General features: G+C 44.6%; 1 protein-coding gene across 3 annotated transcripts; it reads left to right on the forward strand.

Annotated features, from left to right (window-relative positions):
* The first annotated feature begins 4,670 nt into the window (after nt 1-4,670).
* smg6 (SMG6 nonsense mediated mRNA decay factor) lies at nt 4,671-22,349 on the forward strand. Of its 3 annotated transcripts, none has more exons than XM_028984590.1 (19): nt 4,671-4,755; nt 9,434-11,762; nt 12,047-12,239; nt 12,367-12,477; nt 12,846-12,952; nt 13,359-13,437; nt 13,544-13,654; nt 14,585-14,812; nt 16,145-16,206; nt 16,343-16,488; nt 16,575-16,688; nt 16,929-17,100; nt 17,221-17,443; nt 17,552-17,725; nt 17,884-18,057; nt 19,057-19,201; nt 19,356-19,585; nt 20,190-20,271; nt 20,449-22,349. In XM_028984590.1, the coding sequence occupies exons 1-19, from the start codon at nt 4,704-4,706 to the stop codon at nt 20,577-20,579; spliced, it is 4,863 nt and encodes a 1,620-aa protein (XP_028840423.1). In that variant the 5' UTR covers nt 4,671-4,703; the 3' UTR covers nt 20,580-22,349. The 3 variants fall into 3 exon arrangements, with proteins under 3 accessions (XP_028840423.1, XP_028840421.1, XP_028840422.1); XM_028984588.1 differs by lacking the exon at nt 4,671-4,755 and adding an exon at nt 7,846-7,943; XM_028984589.1 differs by lacking the exon at nt 4,671-4,755 and adding an exon at nt 7,846-7,943 and having other exon boundaries at nt 17,224-17,443.
* Nucleotides 22,350-22,775: the final 426 nt, after the last annotated feature.

Genomic DNA, 22,775 nt, shown 5'->3' on the forward strand with positions numbered 1-22,775 from the left:
GTAAACTCTGGCGTAACAGATAGTGGAAGGAGTGATGTCACGGTGCAGTCAAATGCCCACACCGATGTCACGACGTAACAGCGAAAGGAACTTACCCCGATCCCGACCGACGAGAACTTCTCTCTGACGGAGTTCACTGGAAGGGCAACAACGCAAAAGAAAGGAAGGGAGGAAGGAAGGAAGAATAAGAAAAGAAAAGGCCACCTCCGACGCCGCCGCCCATCCATCCGCCTTCTCCCTCGCCACTGATCTCCTCCATCCCGCCGTACGCTTTTTATAGAGCCCCGGTACTACTAGTAAGCCGCGGAGGGGCGGGGCCACTCATTCACTAAAAAGCATCACCTACACGTCTACGCGCGCGCGCTACGTCACGGAGGGGACGCTGTCAGCGGGGAGGCTATTTATAAAGGTTCCTGGCGGGGAAAAGGGGAGGGGGGGATGGAGAGACGGAGAAAGGGAGAGGTGCTCCGGCTCGCTCCGTCCGGTTCGGTCCTGGGATTTTACATAAACGGGTGGGGAAAAATAATAACAATAATAATAATCGTAATAATAATCGACTTTCGATTCCCCCTGACCTCAAAACCGTAGAATCTCGGTGTGACGTGGCCTTCTGCACACACGCCGTGACCGTTTTGAATAAGTCCCACGCGGCCGTTTATGCAGACGTGCATCCCTTATTCGCCTTTTAATTCCACAATTAAGATGGGTGGTCGTGGGTGAAGATGTTAGATTTGCTCCTTGCTCGGCTCTTGCGGATGTTCGGCGAGAAGAGCTGCTGGTCCGAGGTTGCCAGGTTCGCGGATTTTCCACCGAATAGGAACAGTTTTGAAACTGTTGCCAACTCGTCCACGGGTGGGCACGCACGTCACTTATATCAATTCAATGGAATTATAAATTGCGCTCTTCAGCATGTTCAGCTATGTAGAGAACCGGGACAACACCACACCCACGGTAATGATCACTGACTACACACTGTACACATGACAAAAATGGTACGTAGTAGAATAAAACTACATTATACATCATATTCAGGGGGGGCATATTCGGATGTTTTTTTCAGTCTTCGTGACGCGTGCCGCAGTTCACCTCCCCTCGCTCGACCGAATCGGCATTTCAGTCGCGTCCACTGCAGCACCGGAATACACGAAATCCGAGACGGTCAGCTGCACGTCGCGGGTGCGTGCGTGGGTGGGTGGGAGTGCTGGAGGGGTGTCGCTGAAGGCGCAAGCAACGTGCGTAATCACGTCGCCCCGTGATTTGGGGGGTACCCCGGTGCTGTGCAGTGCGTAACGAACGTGTCAGACTGCGCGGGCGCGGGGGCTGCCAGGGACCCTCTGCCGAAAAAGGGCATGGTGGGAGGACAGACAAGAGTGGAATATACCCGCGGCTTCCGTCCCGCCAGAGTTCTCCGACAACGACCCGTCCGCCGTCGACCCTCTGTGATCGACCCACGCGCGTGCCCACCCGCGCGCACGCCCACGCGCACATCTGCTCACGCCCACGCCCACGCGCACGCGCAGTGTGCAGAGGGCTGAGCTCCCTTCAGTGAGTAATTGTTTACTACACCCAGCCTCGTGACAAAGAGGCAGAAGCATGGCAATCCACGGCTGGTTCTGTGCTTGTGTGTCTGTGTGTGATCTCAAAGGTCAAACGAAGCTTAGTTCAATCAAAACTGAAAAAGTTTAGAGGAAGTCATTGTGATCAGAAAAGTATTTATTATACACAAATAAAAAGAGTTGACATGCTCTCCCCATGCTGATGCAAGTTTCTCCCAAGTTCTCCCGTTTGACCCCCCATCATGCACAAAGGGTAAACTGCCAACTCTGAATTGTCTGTAGATGTGAGAGTGCGATCGGATGGTGTGTGTCTCTGTGCCCTGCCCTGAGTAAGTCCCGCCCTGTGAGTTATACCAGGCCCCCATGCACTGTAATATCTTTGAAGAAAGTCTGAAGGACACTTACATCATCCTCTTCATAGATTTAGAGCACCTGAAGCAGCCAGCCAGTGTCATGACACATCAGAGGGGACCGGATCATGAGTGGGAGAGCGGCGTAGGTGAATAGGGCATGACGTCTTCATACCTGTGCCCACATCATAAAGACTTCCAGCAAGTTGGACGAAAGCATGGAGCAGCCACCAACCGAGCAGATCATCAGAATAAGAACATTGTCTGTGTAGTGTGATGATTAAGCTATCTATGGACTGGCTGGATACCTCGGTTGGCAAATGTGCATTTTAGCCTCATATTTTCAGCTTTTTATGACCAAGGTTCTGTGAACCTGGTCCTGCCTATTGTCACAGCTCCCACTATGTTCATCCCTTGATCTCTGGTTTGTCTCTGAACCCTACTGGTCTCAAGTCGCACATGCTGAAGATGCTCAAGTCCCTTTGCACCTCAATGTCCAAAGTGGTCTTTTCAGAAGACCTTTCTCAGTACACCTGTGGCCCTAACCATGAACAGTTAATAAATTACTGTCTGCCATGCTGTCAGAGGCTTTGAGCAGGTTAGGTTCACTTCAATGTAGAATGTCTGTTGGTTAAAGCATTGAATTGCTGTTAAATACAAGATTTACAATTGCTTGTAAAACAACTGTGGTATTTGAGAAGCCAATACTCAATTTATTTTTCATCGCTTTTATTATTATTTTTTGGCTCATTTCTAGCTGGCAACACAAATTCTATATTCACCACATGAATAATAAACAATTTAAATAATGAACTGTCCTCTTTTGAAATGAATACATGGCTTTGATTGAGAACCCTGGCCTTGACCTTCTCTCTTGTTATGGCCTTGAGCCAGTAATAACAATAGTATGATGCGGTTGTAAGATTGCATGCCGCTTGAATATGGGTCACTATAATTCAACAGACTGAATTATAAGAATATGTTGGCTCATAGTGTTTAAAAATCTTGTTTCACCTGCCCCCCCAAAGGCCACTGAATAGCCCTGTTTAGTAGTCATGGAAGGAACAAATTATGTAATTATGTTGTCCCAAATCTCTCAACTAGTCATACAAGTTTCATTTATCTCAAGGGAATGCAACCTTCATCGTTTTATTGTGTTGTTTGCACAAAAGCACTTGGTACCTCAAGTTTAAATTCAAAGTGACAGTGGCTTTAATCTTAGTAAATTAAACTTTTATGTCACAACTGAGTGAATACACAAGCCACAATGGCCAAAACACAACACAGAAGAAATCTTTCAGGCGGTCTGTGTTGCATGTGATCTGTTTCCCTTTTATTCAGACAAGCAACAAGTGAAGGAGCATGAGAGAATAATTAAAGATAGTAATTTAGAGAATAGAAACACATGAAGAAGATTACTAGAGCTAAGACAACGACAAATAAGGCAACGGTGCCACCTGGTGGGCCAGAGTCACCAGGACGTTAAACAATGTGTCATGAACATTGGTCCAAATTTTCTTTGAGATGGTCCTGAAGGTGTCATGGCCATAACATACAGGTACTCCAGCACCATGGAATAAAAGGAAGGTCATTTTGGTTTCATCCTGCCCTCTGTGGCTTTTTTACGATGTGTTACAGTCCATTACAAATTTTATAAGGGGTATTGTGCTCTTCCTTATGGCAGAAGGAGGAAGTCACTGATTTCAAATGGCCACCTCCACCTTCAGATTCACCTCCACAGCCAGTCCAGACCTTGAGAGACTAATGCATGTACTAAGCAGCAAGAGGGAATGAAAATAAAGTTTAAGGTCCAAGTTTAAATGTACTAAAAGTATCACACACCCATGCAAATGTATATATATTATTAATGCAGTTTTGTATATTATTGTACATTATTATTCCGTCCCCCCAAATGGAAAAATATTTATTATCTACCCACCTTCTTGTTCTCCCTCTTGGTTCCTTAAGTTCCTTAAGTCACTTGTTTTTCCTGTTGTTTGGAGCACTCCAACTTGGAAAATTGAGCAGCAAAATTTGGTTTTAAATATAACTGGCACAGGTTTCATGTCCCAGTGCCGCCCCCCCACCCCACCCGCGACTCTGCCACTTCCACCCACTTCTCTCATCCTACTCACCCCCCCCCTCCTCTCTAATACGATCGCCCACACACACACACACACACACACACACACTCCTCCCTCCCTATCACCACTCACACCTTCCTCCTATCATGCTGTCAATGCATTGTTTCATCTCCCTGTCCTGCATTTGCACAGAATGCAAAAATGAAATCATATTAATGTTTTAATCTTGTCCTGCTGAGAGTTGCTTTGACCAAATCTTGAGAGTGGGCCAAGCTTGTTTTATTACAGCACTGATTGTTACTTTAGCTCACACCTCTCTTTCTGTCTCTCTCTCTCTATCTTCTGTTCTTTATCTCTCTGCCCCCAATCTCAGTATTCAGAGAGCAGAATGCAACCGAATCAATGTAAAAAAATACCCTCGTCTTTTCCCTTATTCTGTTCCCTCTCTTCTCACCCACCCACTTTGTCTTTATCCCTCCCCCCTGCCTCCCCCTCCCTCTGACTCATGCAGAAACCCCAGCTCCCCCTCCTGAGCCCCCCACCAACCACCCTCATTTGTATTTTCTCTCTTTGATTGCCAGGCTGGCTGGAGTGAGGGAGGGCAAACACACACAGCAAGAAGAGAGAGAGAGGAATGGAGGGAGGGAGGGAGGGAGGGAGAGGAATAGAGCGAGAGACAGGGTAGGAGCTCAGTGCTGTACGACTTGCATGTAATGAGCTTCGCTGGGGAAAAGCAAGGCACAAGAAACGAGTGGGAGTTGACTGGTAAAACCCCCTCCGCCTCCACACACACACACACACACACACACACATACACACTCACATACTGTCTCTATGCAGGCATGCATCAGTAAAAAACACATACTTTTTGCCTTACTATTTAACTGGACACTGAACATATAAATGTGTTAATGCAATGACTTTTATAACTTCTGTCAATGCACACATAACTTCATATGTAACGGAGAGACTCCTCAAGAACACTTATCTCTGGGTATTAATGCTGAATGTGTGTGTGTGTGTGTGTGTGTGTCTGACCGCTTCCTCAGACTAAGAAACACATCAGATCAATCGAAGAATAACCAGAATTGCAGCAGTAATCCCTCATCATTGATCTAATTTATGTTTACTTTATGTTTGTGTTGTGTAGATATTTACTGTTAAATATTTAATGGATTAAGACACATGCTCAACACATGCTCCTAAGCTACTAATCTTGAATATTAGTCCTTGTCTGATCATGCAACTTGTCTTAGATGTTTGGTTCTTTGGTTTGGATATTGCAAGGATGCTTGCTTTGTAAGTAACCCAGAGATGTGACAAGTACAAAGAGTGATAGAGCCAAGTGCAAGGTTGGTATAGCTTGTCAAGTTCAGTGGAACTAAAGGAAAAAACACAAGCATACAGTAATGAAAGTGAAGGATTCATATTCTCCTCCAAGCTGAATGGCACCCTTAAAGGAAGGTCAAGAAGCCTTGGTGATTCGGCCTTAATAAATGCATCACAGTGATTACTTCTGCGTCTTGAAAAAAAGGCCCATGTCGCAGCATTTCCATATTAGAAGTTAAAGCCACCCAGCAGAGACTCAATGCAAGAAGTTGACTCTTTGGTTTAGAATTTCTTTGGGATTTGTGAAAGGAATATGTGTAAAGAGATTAATTTTTCATCCAATGGCTTCTTATATGTTAATCTGTTAGCGTAGCACGCAGTTGCGTGTGCGTCAGGCCTCGACATTTTAAATCAATGTTAAACCAGTAGGCTGTATGCACCACAAGGGGGTAAAATCTGGTTCAACATGTTTCTGTTATTTGGTGATATCCATATTCTAATGAAATGGTTTTATGAAAGAACTCAGTGTCGCTGATTAATGAGGGGAGTTTTGAAAGTGAATAACATTGCAGAACATCACATTAATAATACACGTCCGTTGCTTCATTCATGGGCATCGTCTCCCTCTTATTGGAGGGGACTTTTTGAATAAAACATTAAAAGCAGTACAAGTCGGGGCATTTTTTTTTTCTTTGCTTTTTTTTAATGACTGCAGTCAGTACGCATGCGTCTCCGGGACAGTTCTTCCTCCTCACCGTCTCCGTTGCTGACGCCTTTTTATTCCTCGCCTTCTCACACCATGTTCTTCCACACACCCAGCCCACAGCCCGTCCCTCCCCTCTGGACACTGGCTGCACTACCTCTGTCATTTTTTTTTTTATCTTATCACCCACCACCTCTGGGCCTCCTCACTGAGATCATGGCAGATATCAAGAGAGAGCGAGAAAGAGAGAGGGAGGGAGACAGGGAGCGAGAGAACTAGAGAGAATTGAGGGGGCTGGAGAAACCCCCTTGTGTTCAGAATTCACCTGCAGAAAACTCCCGATCCTCCTCCGCTCTGCTCATTTGTATTCCAAGTCTCTTCTCACTCTGTCTTCTCTCTCTCTCTCTCTCTCTCTTTCCTCCCCCTCAGTCTCTTGTCTTCCAGTATTACCTGCGCCAAAGTGTTGCGCTGACAGCCTCAGCTAAGGCCTGCCTGGCCTGACTCACTCCTCGTCCCCTGCTCTGATATGCAAGGCGTCACCTTGTGCCAGAGAATGAGTCTCAGATGAATCAATATCAGCCATAAATTAAAGTGCAGATTAGCCTGAATGCACAAACCTACGCAGATGGCATTCTACTAGGATAATGAAGTACAGGGATTTTTATGTGATTGTGTCTCACCTGATTCTCCTCTTCAGGTTGCCCATGTAATGTTCTCAGTTTGTGTGCCAGATTAATATAGAAGGGGCTGCATGCCATCACATAAGGGAATGATGTGCACAGAAATGCACTGGGAGTCATATTTTTATTTAAATACTTCACTGCAGCCATGTTGCTAGGGAAATAAAACTGTTTGCTCGGCTGTCTGCACTCAAGCTGTGTCCTTTCCCTCTCTCTCTTCATATTCCGTTTTTTCCCCTTCCAACTTTCCAACCCAATAGAATATGGCACTGTCGTGACATTATGAAATAGTGGATATTCCAATTGGAATGGAAATTTATAAAAACTGGATGTCAATCTTAAAAAGATTCTGACCATGGCATGTTTTAAAATGACAAATGGCATGGGGAAAAACCTATTTGGGCTATTCTTTAGTGATATTTAATTGCAAGATATATCAACAGACTGATGTGTGTTTACCGAGATGAGGTCGACTGGAGAGATTTTGATTTTGGAGAGGAAAGTAGTACAGACCCCTCAGCTCAGAGTGGCGTCTCAACACTGACACCTGTCGGTGACATCCGTAAATACGAACGTGGCTCTCTGGCGACGTCGGGAGATCTGATCGTGTTCGTTCCGTCTCCTACCGAAAACCTTACGTCTGGACGTCCTTGCACCTCTTCCACAGGCACCTTGTACCGAGACACGCCCGATGCAAAACACGATTGCCCTCATCTCCAGAATGAAATCTGCATCCCGTACACCTCTCCGTCGCTCCCTCTCGCCGCACATGACTCACGGATGACTCACTGCACTCCTCCTCTCCGTTCACACGTCTCTGTGCTATCGCCCGGGGCAAAAGGATGGAGACGTGAAAAGAGACTCGTTTCAGTGTTTAGACTATAGGCCGTGGATTGTGTTAATTATTCAAGCACTTTACAAAGCAAACGTAAATGAACGATACACGAATCGACTCAAGAAATGTGTTAAATAAAAACATTACTACACTCTCCGACATAAATGCAGTTTTACAATTAAACCTTTATTTTTCACCTGATAGGTTTTATCCATGAAAAAAACGACGTGCAACGCGTTTTCAAAACGCGTTGCTCGTAGGAAGATTTTTGACCCTGCCGGGACGCCGTGTGTTTGTGTTGTGATGGGGACGAAAATGGCGGACGAATTGGACAGAGTACGAATTTCTGCAGCGGAGCTGCGCGCCGAGGCCTCAAATCTTACCGCTCGCGGCGAGCGCACTAAGGGTGAGGGTCGCTGTTTGTCTCGCGTGGTGCTCGTGGCGTGAGTTATGCCGCTGAGCTTCTTGGTTTTCAACTTATGTGCAGCCGAACTTTAACCCGGGGAAAGTACCCAGCGGCTAGGCTAACACTCGCGATAGGCCCGTTAGCACAAGGGCTAGCGTGTTAGCTCACAAATCAGCCAGCTCGACCCTCTCACCCAGTCCAGCCTGCTGCCGGCGACGCGCAGGTGTTCATTCGGTCTTGGAAACATTAAATGAGTCCATTCGACTAATTAAGTGGTCAAGCTGAACAACATTCATTAGTCTGCTGAGATTAGCGTACGTCTAAATTGGCTGCAGTTTACGATCCTGTTTTTCAGCTGTATTAATGCTTTGTTGGCGATATATTGAGGTATTTCCGTGCTGTTGTAAAAATTGGTCTGCAAATGTTTTGAAAGTTTTAAAGGTTTTGAATACGCAATTTCAAGGTGCAACAAGTCACCTAGCTAGCCCTACTAGTCGCTCAGAACGCACCTGCCTCTGCAAGACGGAGAAGACCGGTCTGTTACTGTAGCACTGTGGGCAAATATCAGAGGCACAAACACACACAAACCAGGGTTCTTACGGTCATTAAAAACAACAAAGAAAGGTCACGGAATTTGAAAAGAGAATTTTCCAGGTCTTGAAAAGTTTTGGAATACGAAATAAACATGAAAAGTCTTGAGACGTGAGTGTATAATGAAGTCCATAGCTGCCGTACGATTATGCGATGAACCTTTTTTACGTTCACAGCTCCAACGTTTAAAACTAGCGCAGGTCTGTAGCGTCTTTGCTGGCTTTACGTAGCGAACCACGCACGTCACGTGGTGCTGCGGGCGCTGCTTCCATATTCCAGAACTTTGTCAGCCGCGTGTCTCCTTTTAAAAGTCATGAAAATTACAGCTGAGGATCTACGACTCAACCTGGGTCCGTTTTACTCGAACTTGGAGGAAGAAACGTTTAACTTAGCTTTTCAGGGTTGTCAGAAATGTAGTGTAAAAATATTTTGGTAAATTTAACTTTTTCCCCCGCACTGACATTTCAGAGAACTTTGCCTTAAGAATAATTTAAAAGTTCTTTTGTAAAAAATGGGGTTCTTCGTAACCAAGTGTGGTCAACTTAAATTATTTGAAAGTACATTTCAGCACATTTTACACCATAAACACTTTTTTTTACACTTTTAAACCTTTTTTTGTTATACTTTAAAGGTTGTTTTCCCCTCTTCAGTTATACATATTTCAGAGAACGTCTCTACAATATTCTGAGTATTGCTGAATCAACAGTCTTTTGTAAGTCTGCAAAACTCTCCCATGGCACCTGCAGTACTTGTGGCAGGTTGAGAGGATGGTTATCAACCTGATACAATAAAATTCTCATACAATGCAACTGATTTTGTGTCCACTCATTAACATTGATTAGTAATTAATACAGTTCATATTTTTATAATTTAATTTTTTTTTTTTGTCACCCTTTTAGAGAAGCGAGAGAATAAACGGCAACGGCAAAAGGGGGGCAGACGTCCTGACTTAGAGCGCTACCAGCCAGCTGCAGGACCCCCCCACAAGTATAAGGATAGTGCTGATGGGGAAGCTTCCCCCCCCACAGGCTCCTTGCTGAACTCTGACTCTGGCAGGTCTCCAGATGATGCTATCTCAGAGCCAGACACCCCACCCTCTGTCTCTGGAAGCACTCACAGTGACCACAAAGCTCGTCGAGTCTGCGCATCACAGCAGTACAGTGACCTTCAAGATTCTGAACCAAAGGACCCTGATGGCATGAAAGTCACTCAGGATTTTGGAAGCAGGAATGATGTTAAAAGTTCTGTGTCATCCAGTCCTAAGCAGTCACGAAAAGCACGAAAACCTGACCGTGAGATATATCAGCCTGGAGGACGGAGATGTCAGACCAGCAGAGACTCTGGGGCTGGCAAGGATACTGAAAATACCTTTAACGAGGACGAAAAGCCTGAATCAGGACCAGGCAAGGAGAAGGAAGAGAAATTCTTGGCCTTGGAGGAATTGAAAGTACATGAGAACAAACAGGATAAAAGAAATCGAGAAGCCAACAGGAAACGGGAGTCAGGGAAGCAGGGAAAGAAAGCAGACAGGAACTCTGATGCCTTGCATGAAGATCACAGTCCACTGGAGAGTGTGACTAGCAGAGTGGAAAATTTAAGCATAAGTGATCACCCCGTGGAGGATAAAGGGAAGAAAGACAATGGTGCACAGGAGGCATGGGTTAAGGGGAGAAAGGCAGGAAACGAGGGAAGGAGGAGTCGAGCTGGAGGTGGTAGCGAAGGATCGGGGGGGCTGACGGAAAAAGCAGGGGAAGCGGGCGGAGGTAAGAAGAGGGAAAGGGGAAACCGCAGGTCGAGAGGAGGAGAGAAGGGCAAGAGAGGTCAAGGTGAAGAGAGGGGCAAATTTTCAGAAGTGGCTGAATCACAGAAAGACAAATGGACCTCTGAGACAGGCTCCAAGAATACGGGCAAGGGCAAAGAGCGAGACAAATGCCAGGAGCTGGACCGAGAGGCTTCCTGTGGGAAAAAAATGAATAAGAAGGAAAATGTTAGGGACAGAGATGGGGAAACAGCCAGTAGGACAAAAACCGTCACAGCTTCAAAACGTTATTCCCAATCAGACATCCGAAGACCAAGGAACCGTGCGTACAGCACCAGCTCAGCCAGCAGTGGGACCAGTCTGGATGGTGGAAGTGAAGCGGACAAGAACAGGAGGGGTGCAGAGGCTGGGGGGCGGAACAGAGCCGAGACGGGATCTGCACCGAGAGCAGCGCCTGCTTCCAAAGCGAGGCTTGACCAGAGACCGATGGACAGACTAACGGCACCACGCCAGAGGAGATGGACAGCCAGCGAGTCCACAGATTCACTCGAGGATGGCGAGATGTGGGAGAGGAAGGGTGAGAGGAGGGGTTGGAAAAGGATGGATGGCGAGGAGACCAGGAGCCCAGAAAGGAGGCCAAAACGAGGTGGGGGGAGCCGTGGAACAGCTGCACATGGTGGCAGGGGTGGGATCCTAAAGGTACCAACCGACAAGCAACCAAGACCATTGCGTGCCACGTCTGGGTCTTCTGAGGACCAACACAAGAAGCAGAACAAAGGACCCCATGGCCAGGGTAGGGGCATCCTGGTCCTACCATCTCACACCAATCTTGCCATGTCCTCAGAGCCTGGACCTAAACTATTCAGCTGGGGAAGAGGAGGGATGGGCCTTGGACGGGGAAGAGGTGGTCGTGGAGGAGGCACAAGAAGGCTGTGGGATCCCAATAACCCTGATCAGAAACCTGCTCTAATGCGCAGTCAGCATGGGCCCCAGAAGCCACTCTACCTTCAGCAGCATGGTGTCTATGGCCCACTACACTTCCTTGACACTGACGATGAAGTGGCTGGTAGTCCACCAGTCCAGCACGGGGAGCACCTCCAGAACCATCAGGCCGCAGCTATGGCCTACTACAAGTTCCAGAACTCTGACAACCCTTACTGCTTCTCTCTTCCAGCCAACTCTTCTGGCACTCCACCCCGCTACCCTTACCCCATGCCCTTCCAAATGCCGAGTGCTAATGGTGTCTTCCCTTCTCAAGGCCTGGCACCATTTTATGGCGCCTTTGGACAGGGTGCTCAGGGATATCCTCCTTCAGGCACTACGGTTACACCTGAAGAGGTGGAGGTCCAGGCTCGTGGAGAGCTGGGAAAACTGCTGAGGCTGGCTGACTCCCAGGAGCTCCAGCTCAGCAACCTGCTCTCTAGGGATCGACTGAGTCCTGAGGGGCTTGACCGTATGGCACAACTCAGGTGAGCATGAAACCATTCAAACAGTGGTAGTATTTTGCTGAAACGTGTTGGTCTGGTTTCTGGGCAGTCCGAGGTGTCACATGGAGGTGTGAACCTTCACAGATTTGTGGGACTCAGCACAAGAATTAGTATTCTTGTATTATTATTCTTCAGTATTATTATTTGATCCATTTCCATTTTAGTGGTTTATTTTCAGAATTATTTGGGAAGGTCTATGTGGTTATTTTACCACTTAATACTTTCACTCAGTTCTCTTCTTTTTTTTGTGTGTGTGTGTTTTTCAGAGCGGACCTCCTTACGTTGTACGAGAGAGTCATTCTGACGAACATAGAGTTCTCTGATTCGCAGAACCTGGATCAGGCTCTGTGGAAGAACGTGTTTTACCAGGTGATCGAGCGGTTCCGGCAGCTTTTGAAAGAACCCACATCTGACACATCACCTCGGATTCGCAATATGCTGCTCACCCTCCTCGATGAGGTACCAAAGCATATACAGAACATCTGCATGGATTGAATAAAGTTGCATCCATTGTGCACAATAATGCCCTTACAATGCATTGCTTTTGCTTTTGCATGTTCCATGGACTGTTCTGTGTCTCCTGCAGGGGGCAGTTTTCTTTGATGCCCTTCTTCAGAAGCTGCAGACAGTGTTCCAGTTCAAACTGGAGAACTATATGGATGGTGTGGCCATACGAGCACGGCCACTTCGAAAAACGGTATGGTTTAGTGGAAAAACTGTACTTTTTGTATCAGAGAGCTGCAATGGATGATCTGTCAACTTTTTGATCAGTCAATAGGTGAAGCCATCCCCTCATCCAGCAACAATAATCATTTCAAATAGTCACTATTAATTATGTTTATCTTGCATGATTAAAATGAGCAAGGCTGCCATATTTGACATCTTTTGCCTAGTTTAGATGTACACATTGTACCATAGGATTCAGTGTATCCAAGCAACAAGCACTTAACACAAAAAATAAACAGTTTTGCAGTTGTTTGAGCCATTGAAAAACTTTTAAAATGTATTATTGAATATCTACAAAATCTTTGGTGGGTCCTAATAGATTTGTGTGTGTTTTGGTAGGTCAAATATGCTCTGATAAGTGCCCAGAGGTGTATGATCTGTCAGGGGGACATCGCCAGATATCGTGAGCAGGCCACTGACTCTGCTAACTATGGGAAGGCCCGAAGGTCAGTCTCTATATCTCTCTCATTCTGTCATGAGCACCTTCATTTCATATCACTTTAATAAATGTATGTAAATGGACTCCAAACCTTATGGACATATTAAGGTTCAACTCTCAAATGGAAGCTAAAAGCTTCAAAAGTCGTGAATTCTAACATGCTGCTTTATCCACTGTGACATCTTTCTGACACCCACATGAATACATCTTTTTGCACAGAAAAAAAGTTTTAACTTAAATGAATATTAAGAAGATTGCCTAAACTAAGTATACATAAGGAAGGAGAGGGGGGCACATTTTGGCCAAATATGTTATTAATTTCTAAATGGATGTTAAAAATTTTCTTTAATTGCACAATGTCACCTAGTTCAGTTTAACTTTTTCAGTGTAATTCAGTCTGATTTTTCCTGCAGTTGGTACCTGAAAGCTCAGCAGATTGCACCCAAAAATGGTCGTCCATACAACCAGCTGGCACTTTTAGCTGTTTATACGGTGAGAACACGATGAGGAGCCTAATAGTAGCAGCTATTTGGTTGATAAATATTATTATTATTCTTATTTTATTCTGTACCTCTCTGCCTGACTTTTCCTCCATCAGAAGCGCAAGTTGGATGCTGTGTACTATTACATGCGCAGTCTGGCTGCAAGTAACCCCATCCTGACAGCCAAAGAGAGCCTGATGAGTCTGTTTGAGGAAGCCAAGCGCAAGGTTAGCAGAGGTTTGAAATCACCCACTCCATATTTCATACAGCATTTTTACATTCAGAATTTAACCAATCAAGACGCACAGTCTATTCGCATCATTTCCCATACAATCATTGCCTAGCAACAGGTGATGCTGAGTCTAAATGGTTAACGTCAGAGCCTGTAGGAACCTACATGTTCAAACATTGAACTTGTTGATCCCAGTGAGACGTTCCAATTTTTTATGTTCATACTGTGTACAGCGTATGACAACATGAATTTATATGTTTTAAGGTAATAATGGCTTCTGAAGAAGAAATGAATAGATGCTAGATGTTTCATGTTTATGTTAGGTGGTTCAACTGTGTGTGGACACACAAACAATTTGACAATGACATTGAAGGTCAATTTCATTCATTGTACTTGTACAGGATTTAAGTATATTTTGTGTAATTCCATTTGGAGACACTGTTACCTTTAACCCCAGTACATTTCAAAGTCAAATATGTTCCTTTTTATGTAATTACATTATGCAAAATCAGTCTTTCCAGTTTACTTGTGAGTGGGTCAAAATGTAACAGGTGAAAACTAAGAAGCAAAACTAAGATTCCTCACATGATAAAATACAGAAATATATGTGGTTGGACTGCTGTGTGTCTATCCTTCTGAAAATACTGGTTCCTAACCTTGATTTGGTATGTTAATAAAAAGATACAATATTAAAAAAAAGGAAAATCAATAGTGAAAATATGTTTAAACTGAACCCTTGCATCTTCTCAAATCCTGCTAATTCCAGTTGGTTCTGCCTAATGGAACTAGTTTTAGTAATGGAAATAGTTTGTTTTGAGCTTAGTTATGGTAATTTGACATTCTATTTAATGATTTGTGTGCCAAGAGTGACATTTTTCTCAAAACATTATTTATGCATCTGCCTCTCCTAAACACACATTCACAGGCTGATCAAGTGGAGCGACGCAGACAGCAGGCATCAGAAGGGGGTTATCGTGGCCCCACAGGGAGAGGTGCAGGTGGTGGAGGAACTGGCACGGGTCGAGGCGAGGAGGCCACACGTGTGGAGATCTGGGTGCGGCCCTCCGGTCCCACCAGCTCATCCCGCCCCGGGAGTGAATCTGGGAAGGATTCTGAGCAAGATGGAGAACTGGGCACGCTTAGTGCCAGTGATGTGAGTGATTGTCATTGTGAAACAGAGCACAGCACACGGTGACCCAACGAAATATGTCCTGCTTTTAAACATCACCCTTGGTGAGCATTGGTCAGCCAATGGATGGTGCACCTTGGTGGTTCCTAAGAACACATGTCAGATGTTTTTGCATCATGTATATATTTCTATACTGTATTTTGCCATAAATTGTGAAGCCTGTGGTTTGACAAATGTTATTAGCTTGTGTTTGTGTGTTTGCACACGTGCTTGTTCCTGTGGGCGGGCACGTGTTGGGATCGACTGCTTTAGATCACTGAGTTCCCTCGAGCATGTGCACATCACTAACACCCCCTCAGTGACACACAAAAATACACACACACCCAACCTTTTGCTCAGCCAGGCTTCCCACATACTCCTACCGAACGCACAGAACACACACACACTTGAAATCAGTCGTTTCCAGTGTTGGGTCTTTTTCCTGTACCAGATCATTTATAAACACTGAAGGTTTAATTTTTTTATACTGGGTTCATAAAAAAATAGAGTATGCGGGTGTGTCAGTGAGTCACTGCCTGAATCCACTTATCCATTGTGAAAATAATAGCAGTAGTAATGAAAAATGCAGGCAGAATTGCACACACACAGTTTTCTTTTTGTTTTTTAGTCACACGCATGACAGTGTACTGAACACATTAGAGGTTACACACATGCTAGTGTGTGAATAAACACAGATGTTTGGTTGTTAATAAGCACCCCCTCCCATTCTCAGTCACATGTTGAGGTCAGCCAGGTTGTTTAAGACACACCCTCAAACACAGTCGCAGTGTGTGTTTGATGTGAATGGATGGCACGTCACAAGTATGGCAGCGGAGGGTGTCATCAAGCTCAGCAGCCGTCATCTTGTTGCCAGGGATATTCGCCCACGTCAGCACACACACACACTCTCAAAGGGTCCTGATGTCTCCGATTGTCTGTGGACGGACACGTGTGTGTGTGAACCCAAGTGTGTGTCCAGGCATGTGGCAGGAATTCTTGGGTGCTGTCAGGGTAGCGTAGGTCAAGTGGAAAAGGTTCAACTGATGTGTCTTGCCATTTTGCACCACATGATCATTTGTTTCAACTTCCTTTTTTTTTTTTTAAAGGAAGTAGGAAAATATGAACAAAAGAAGTGAAAGTCTTTATATAGGGAATGATTTCTGTCATCATCTATGGCAAACTTCATGCTTTATGCAGGTGACAGGACGTTCACTGACTAATGCTTAGCCTAATGGCCAGAGTGGAGTGTGTGCATATTTACACTTTGCTATTCATATAATTATTTCTTTATTTTCTCTGTATTTTTCCCACCCACAGCTGAATAAAAGGTTTATCTTGAGCTTCCTCTACACCCACGGAAAGCTCTTTACTAAAGTTGGGTGAGTTCTGGTATCGCCTTTTAAACTGCACCTGTATTGAAGTACATATGTATATACTGCAGAAGCTTAAAAACTACATATTATTTTATAATAAAATTTTTCTTACAATGTATGTATGTGTGTGTTTGTGTGTAAGGATGGAGACATTTCCTGCTGTAGCCAGTCGTGTTCTTCAGGAGTTCCGGGCACTTCTTCAACACAGCCCCTCGCCCCTAGGCAACACACGCATGCTGCAGATCACGACCATCAACATGTTCACCATATACAATACCAGGAACCGAGGTAACATTTACCACCCCATTTTTTTCCTGTTTGATGTCATTGAAATGCTAGGCAATTCACTTTTTGTTATTTGTGTGTGTTCTCAGATGGGACAGGGGACGTTCGCTCCATGCTGCAGGAGCAGAGCACAGCGCTGGGGTTGGCCATGTTTGGCCTGATGGTGCAACGCTGCACAGAGCTTTTGAGGGAGACACCTGCAGGTGGGAATGACACTGCAATTAGATATTACAGTTAATGTATCCCAGTATATATTATTTTATAATATAATAACATAAATACAATCATAACATGTGCCTTATACAGCCAATGCATTTTGCGCATTTTGTCAGTTTCCCTGTAGGTTTACTAGAGGCAGTAAGATGTAATAACTGAATGATAGATCTGGTTATAGCATTTTCTTATAATAGATTTCCCTTTTCTCACTTTTATTGCTCCCTTAGAGCCCATGCCGATGGATGAGTGTGATGACAGTATGGAAGGGGAGGTTGAAGGGATGGTGAGAGTCTCTTCTTTCCCCTCTGACCTGCGGGAGCTGCTACCCAGTGTTAAGGTGTGGTCTGACTGGATGCTGGGACACCCAGATCAGTGGAATCCCCCTCCCAGTATCCTTGGGTGAGTATTCAGATACGCACGCACACACACACACACACACACACACACACACACACACAACACTTACATGGCAGTTAGTCACAAACGCCATCGTTAAACACCATTGCTCTGTGTGTATAGTAGTAGCCCTGACGTGTGGGAGTGTCTAGCAGAGCTGTGTAATGCTCTGGCCCGTGTGTACCATGGTGAGGCCCCACTGTACAAGGCAGAGTGTGAGGAAGAGGATGGGGCTGATGAGGAACTCCGGCTGCTACTCCTGGAAGAGGACCGCCTCCTTGCTGGCTTTGTGCCTTTGCTGGCTGCACCACAGGAGCCCAGCTACATCGATCGAAACGCTGACACTGTAAGTCTCTTACAAGCACATACCCAGATTTATACAAATTCACATTTCATTTGCACATTCACCTATACAACTGTAGTGTTCTTCTCAACAACTTTGTGTGTGTTGCAGTCCATCGCTGCAGACTGCAAGCGCGTGACTGTGCTGAAGTATTTCTTGGAAGCTTTGTGTGGGCAGGAGGAGCCCCTCATTGCCTTTAAGGGAGGCAAGTACATCTCCATGGCAACACCCACCACCCCCAGCATCAGTACAGAAGTTGGGAATCACCAACGCACTGAGAGTCAGGTAAGGAGGATCTGGGTCGTCTCTATATTCAAATGATTTTCAGGTTTTCTCCTGTTTACATTTAATTACGTTTTTAAATGTAACATATGGAGTTGGAGATATTTAGAAACAGGTTTGTGAACACGAGTAAACTCCCACTCATCTCTCTGATGTTGCAGAGCTCCGATGTCATAGTGGAGGAGGAGTCATCTCAGTCTGGCTCTGAGGTGGAGGTGGAGCTGGAGGCGGAGTTTGGAGAAGGCAGTGAGGATGACATCAGAGAGCTGAGAGCACGACGGCAAGCCCTCACTCACAAACTTGCCCAGCAGCAGAAACGCAAGGAAAAGATACAGGTATGACACACTGTAAAGACACATTATTTATTGTGTCTTTATTTTGTATATTATGCAGATTTTTTGAAAATCCTGTAACGCACTGCTCAGGGGGATAATATACCCCCTCAATACCACCATCACTTCAACAGGAAAGAGCATGAAGAGCATTTTCACAATGCTGCCTGATTCAGAGATTCTAAACTAGAAAGGCCTGCTTGCTAGTTATTTGAATCTTGGAGAGGTGGGACTTTTGTTTCAGTGTATTTCATTCAGTGGAAGCAGCAGTGGTGAGGGCTGACGGCTCTCACTAACCTTGCTTCCTCCTTCTGGACACGCAAGAATGGCACAATGTTACATTTTCCTTCATTTGCTTGTAATACAGTGGGCCATCAGAACACATCATGTGTGTTTTTGATATTCAGATTACTCTAACATTTAAATCAAACGTTCTGACTTCTAATATCATATTTGCTGGTTAACCACAAACGCCAAACACCAAATTGATTTTTATTAACGTGGTTCCAGTTCATTATGCATTTTTTTGTATCCCAGGTCTTCCCGGCGTTTATTTATTTGACATGATATTAATGTTGATTTCAAATTTGAAGCACTTTTATTTTACAGATGGAAGAATGTGTAATATTGTGAGTTCTTTGCATGAAACACACATATTATTTACATGTAAATGGATTACAAAAGCCCAAATACCCAAGCATTTACTGTCTCTTCAACAGTGATTAAATGTGGTTTGTCATACTGCATTTGTTCATTTTTCCTCATCCACTCAATAGTCACACAGTTTTTAGGTGAATTTGTTTATAATGGAAAACATGAAATTCAGAACAATTAAAATGGGAAAATGGAATTTAGGAAAGAATAAAATTGATTTCATAGGGCCCTAATTAAAGCGTTGTGAAAATACACCCTGTCATTTCATTCATACTAGAGTTAAATGCATGTGGTAGACAGTAGTAACCTGGTATGTATATATGTGTGGGTTTGTGTTACCCCACCTAGGCGGTACTGCAGACTTGTCGCCAGTTGGAGTTGGAAGTTCTGCCCGTGTTCCTGGTGCCAGACACCAACTGCTTCATTGACCACTTGGAGGGTCTGAGAAAGCTGATTGCCTGTGGGTTCTACATCATAGTGGTGCCACTCATCGGTGAGTCACTCTCGCTCTCTCCGGCTGTCTCACTCTCCTTTTCTCATTGGCTTGATCATGACTTGTAATTATCTTGTTGAAGATCCATCATGAATTAATGCTAGAATCCATTGTCATGGGATTATAGAATCATTAAAGACATATTTTCTTGCAGTGATAACTGAGCTGGATGGTTTGGCAAAAGGACAAGAGAGTCGTGAGGGTGGGGTGGCAGGCATTGGAGGTGCCGCCCACTCAAGGCTGGTGCAGGAGCGGGCGAAGGCCGCCGTGGTGTTCCTGGAGCAAGGCTTTGAGGCCAAAAAGCCGTGCTTGCGTGCTCTCACCAGCAGGGGGAACCAGCTGGACTCCATTGCCCTCCGCAGCGAGGACAATTCCGGCCACAAGGTCTGTGTGGCTGCTTCTGTCTGTCTAATTATGCAGAGATGGGAAGTACAGGGAAGTGATTACTGTAGGGGATGTACGGGAAATGATTACTGTAGTAATGTTTACATTTACATTTACAGCATTTATCACGCCCTTATCCAGAGCGACTTACAATCAGTATTACAGGGACAGTCTCCCTGGAGCAATTTAGGGTTAAGTGTCTTGCTCAGGGACACAATGGTAGTAAGTGGGATTCGAACCCGGGTCTTCTGGTTCATAGGCGAGTGTGTTACCCACTAGGCTACTAGGCTACTCCTTTAGAGTCTGTAGTTTTTCCACTTTTAAGCGGCTTAGTGTGATTTTGCAACATAATACAGATCTGCATGGTCACATAATAATGTACTGGCTAGAATTCCAGTGTGTTTGGGTCCCTGCCATGTGGGTGAATCGTGCAACATTGCGTGCCATGTTTAACACATATTTTGTAGTTGTCTGTGCTGCAGCTCACTGTTCAAAAAGTGTCATTCTCATGTGGGGGCTTGAATTTGTGGATATCTATCCAGATGTGATAGATATCCGGGGAAATGCTGTCTGGCCTGAGCTCCACTTTTATTCTGCTTTTCAGGGGAACAATGATGATGTCATTCTCTCCTGCTGTCTGCACTACTGTAAGGACAAGGCGAAGGACTTCATGCCTGCACAGAGAGGTGTGTGTGTGTGTGTGTGTGTGTGTGTGTAAGACACTGAAGCGATGTCTGATGAATGCCCTAAGCCACGTACTCATATTTTGTGATATTTGGGTCTTTAGCCATTTTTTTTCTCCCTATATTCTAAAAATTTTGAGGTTGATTTTGAAAGATACTTTCCCCATGTCTCCCTTTTAGATGGACCAATTCGTCTGCGCAGGGAGGTGGTTCTCCTCACAGATGACCGGAACCTGCGTGTGAAGGCACTTACCCGGAACGTTCCAGTGCGGGACATCCCGGCATTCCTGCGCTGGGCTCAAGTAGGCTGAACCAGGACATGGATCCCAGCATGTACAGAGAGGAAAAAGAAACAAATCCTTGATTTCCACCCATCTCAAGTGGAGAGAGAGAGAGAGAGAACAACAAACCTCACAGAGGAAGAGTAGAGTAGGAGGAAGAGGGAACGAGAGGAAAATGCAACATTTTTTGTTGGGAGGAAAGGCATAGGCTAAGAAACGAGAGCTTTTAAGAGGAGAAAAGCTTGTCCTTCATCCTGAGAGAGAGAGCGAGAGACAGGCAGCAGCGGCCTTGTGAGGAGGTAAAGTATAGCCAGTCTGGTGAGGGTCAGTTTGCAGCCAGTGTGCCATCTTCAGAGGTTCAGGAGTGTGTGTTTCATTGAGGGGAATGAGTTGGTGTGTGTGTTCATGATGTGCGCACACTTGGCACACACACACACACACACACAGCCACAGACTCAATGCAGTAAGAGAGAGTTATTCTGATGGATGGGACAAGTTCTGCTCAGCACTGGTGGAGATACCCAGACAAGACCTCTGACCTCAATGGCCCGTGGACCGAGCCAGAGGAGAATAGGGGAGGACGCCCACCCACTCTGCGGGCCGGGACAGCCCTACACCAAACTCTTATGTGGTGATGCTTTCTTATCCATGACTGTGCTTGTAATTCCATGAAAGTTTTTATTTTTGAGCTCACTCACCTTGCTGGCTTTTCTATGGCGGTTGGGAATTTGAGGTGGGTGAACGGGTTCCTTAATTTTTTTTTTTTTTTTTAATGAGCAGCTTCATGTCATCCACAATTACCCAGTTTGTGCTTTCTTGAACAGTTTGTTTGTTGGATTTGATTTTATTTGATGTGTACAGTTTTGTTCGTTGCCGTTTCTGCTTATTTGTAGTCATTCTGTTGATCTTTGTTCTGGCCTTTAATATTATTATAATTTTTTTAATAATCAATGTGGCTGGACGTGTTCTTTCACTGCACTTTAAGCGGCTGCAGGAGACAGATTTGCTAATCTTTAAAAGTACGAGGTATTGGTTGCATTCAGAAATTGAAATCAATTTTTACACAATCTCTTGTGTAAGTTAACGCTATGTTCAATACAAAATGGAGATGCACACTAATCCTCTCCGATCCCTGTTTAATTAGTCCTCCAGTTTAACTTGAGGACTTAATCTCTTTATGTTCGGCTCACTCAAATCTTGAGATGTGTAGTTACACACCCGAAACTAGAGAAGTTAGCTAATGTTACGCTTGGGTCACTAGTGAATTCTTTACATGAAAATCCAATCATATGGGTTGTATATTCACAGTTTCCATGTGGCATAGCTGTTAACATCAATCCTATTTATATTTGTGGTTTTGGGTTGCTGTCATAACACCAGGAAAAAAAAAAAAAAATATATATATATATATATATATATATATATATATTTTTTTTTTACCATTGCTTTATAGACCCAGTAGTACCTATTCAGTCTTATAGGATCACAAGTGTGTATAGCATGTAAACAGCAGCTCTGGTTTTCTGAAGGATTAGTCAGAGCTGTTCATCTGCGTGAAGGCTTTATTCATCGCCGTGTCACTGCGTGGAGTGACATGAGTGAAGGGGTCTGTAAGGCCAACTGCATTCTGGGTAAACAGGTCAACATAATGAGACTTTTTGTGTCCTGTGAAGTCTGTGTTGTATGCACTGCACCCATCTTGTTAATGATGGCATTGGATCCCAGTGTTGAGTTGTGCTGTTTAGAGATTTTAAGTGCCCTGCTTCAGCTCATTCAATAAATTCTATGTTTAAAATAAAATGTTGCAATCGTTTATGGAGTCCCAACAAAAACGTGAGATTTCTGGGCTTCACCAGTGCACACAGGGGAGATTAGCTCAGGATTAGAGAGGCTGTTTTACTGCCAGCGTTTCCATGACTCAGCCATGATGAGATTTACGTTCATAGAAAGTAGCAAGGCTGGAGTTACACGCATACTCTCACTTATTATTGCTGTATTCAAGCACTTAACATGCAGAAAAATCAAGAAACATGGACCCATAATGATAATTGTGAATTTAAATAATTCAGGAATGACTAGAAAGAAAAATGAATAGTGGTCAATGGGAAAATGGAGGGACGTTGAAAGATGAGTAGTGGTGTATAGTGTGTTAAATGTCCTTTCAGTGTTCATTTAAATTTTATGGAATGGTAAAATATGACATGGGTCATATATTTGGATATGGAA

Source organism: Denticeps clupeoides, chromosome 6, assembly GCF_900700375.1.
Source record: "Denticeps clupeoides chromosome 6, fDenClu1.1, whole genome shotgun sequence".
Classification (NCBI taxonomy): domain Eukaryota; kingdom Metazoa; phylum Chordata; class Actinopteri; order Clupeiformes; family Denticipitidae; genus Denticeps; species Denticeps clupeoides.

Excerpts from the sequence above, each read along its gene's own strand:
- smg6 (XM_028984588.1), top strand. The coding sequence starts at position 7,853 with ATGGCGGACGAATTGGACAGAGTACGAATTTCTGCAGCGGAGCTGCGC. Across the intron at positions 11,763-12,046 it reads GACCGTATGGCACAACTCAG|AGCGGACCTCCTTACGTTGT; the intron begins GTGAGCATGAAA and ends TGTGTTTTTCAG. Across the intron at positions 13,438-13,543 it reads CACTTTTAGCTGTTTATACG|AAGCGCAAGTTGGATGCTGT; the intron begins GTGAGAACACGA and ends TTCCTCCATCAG.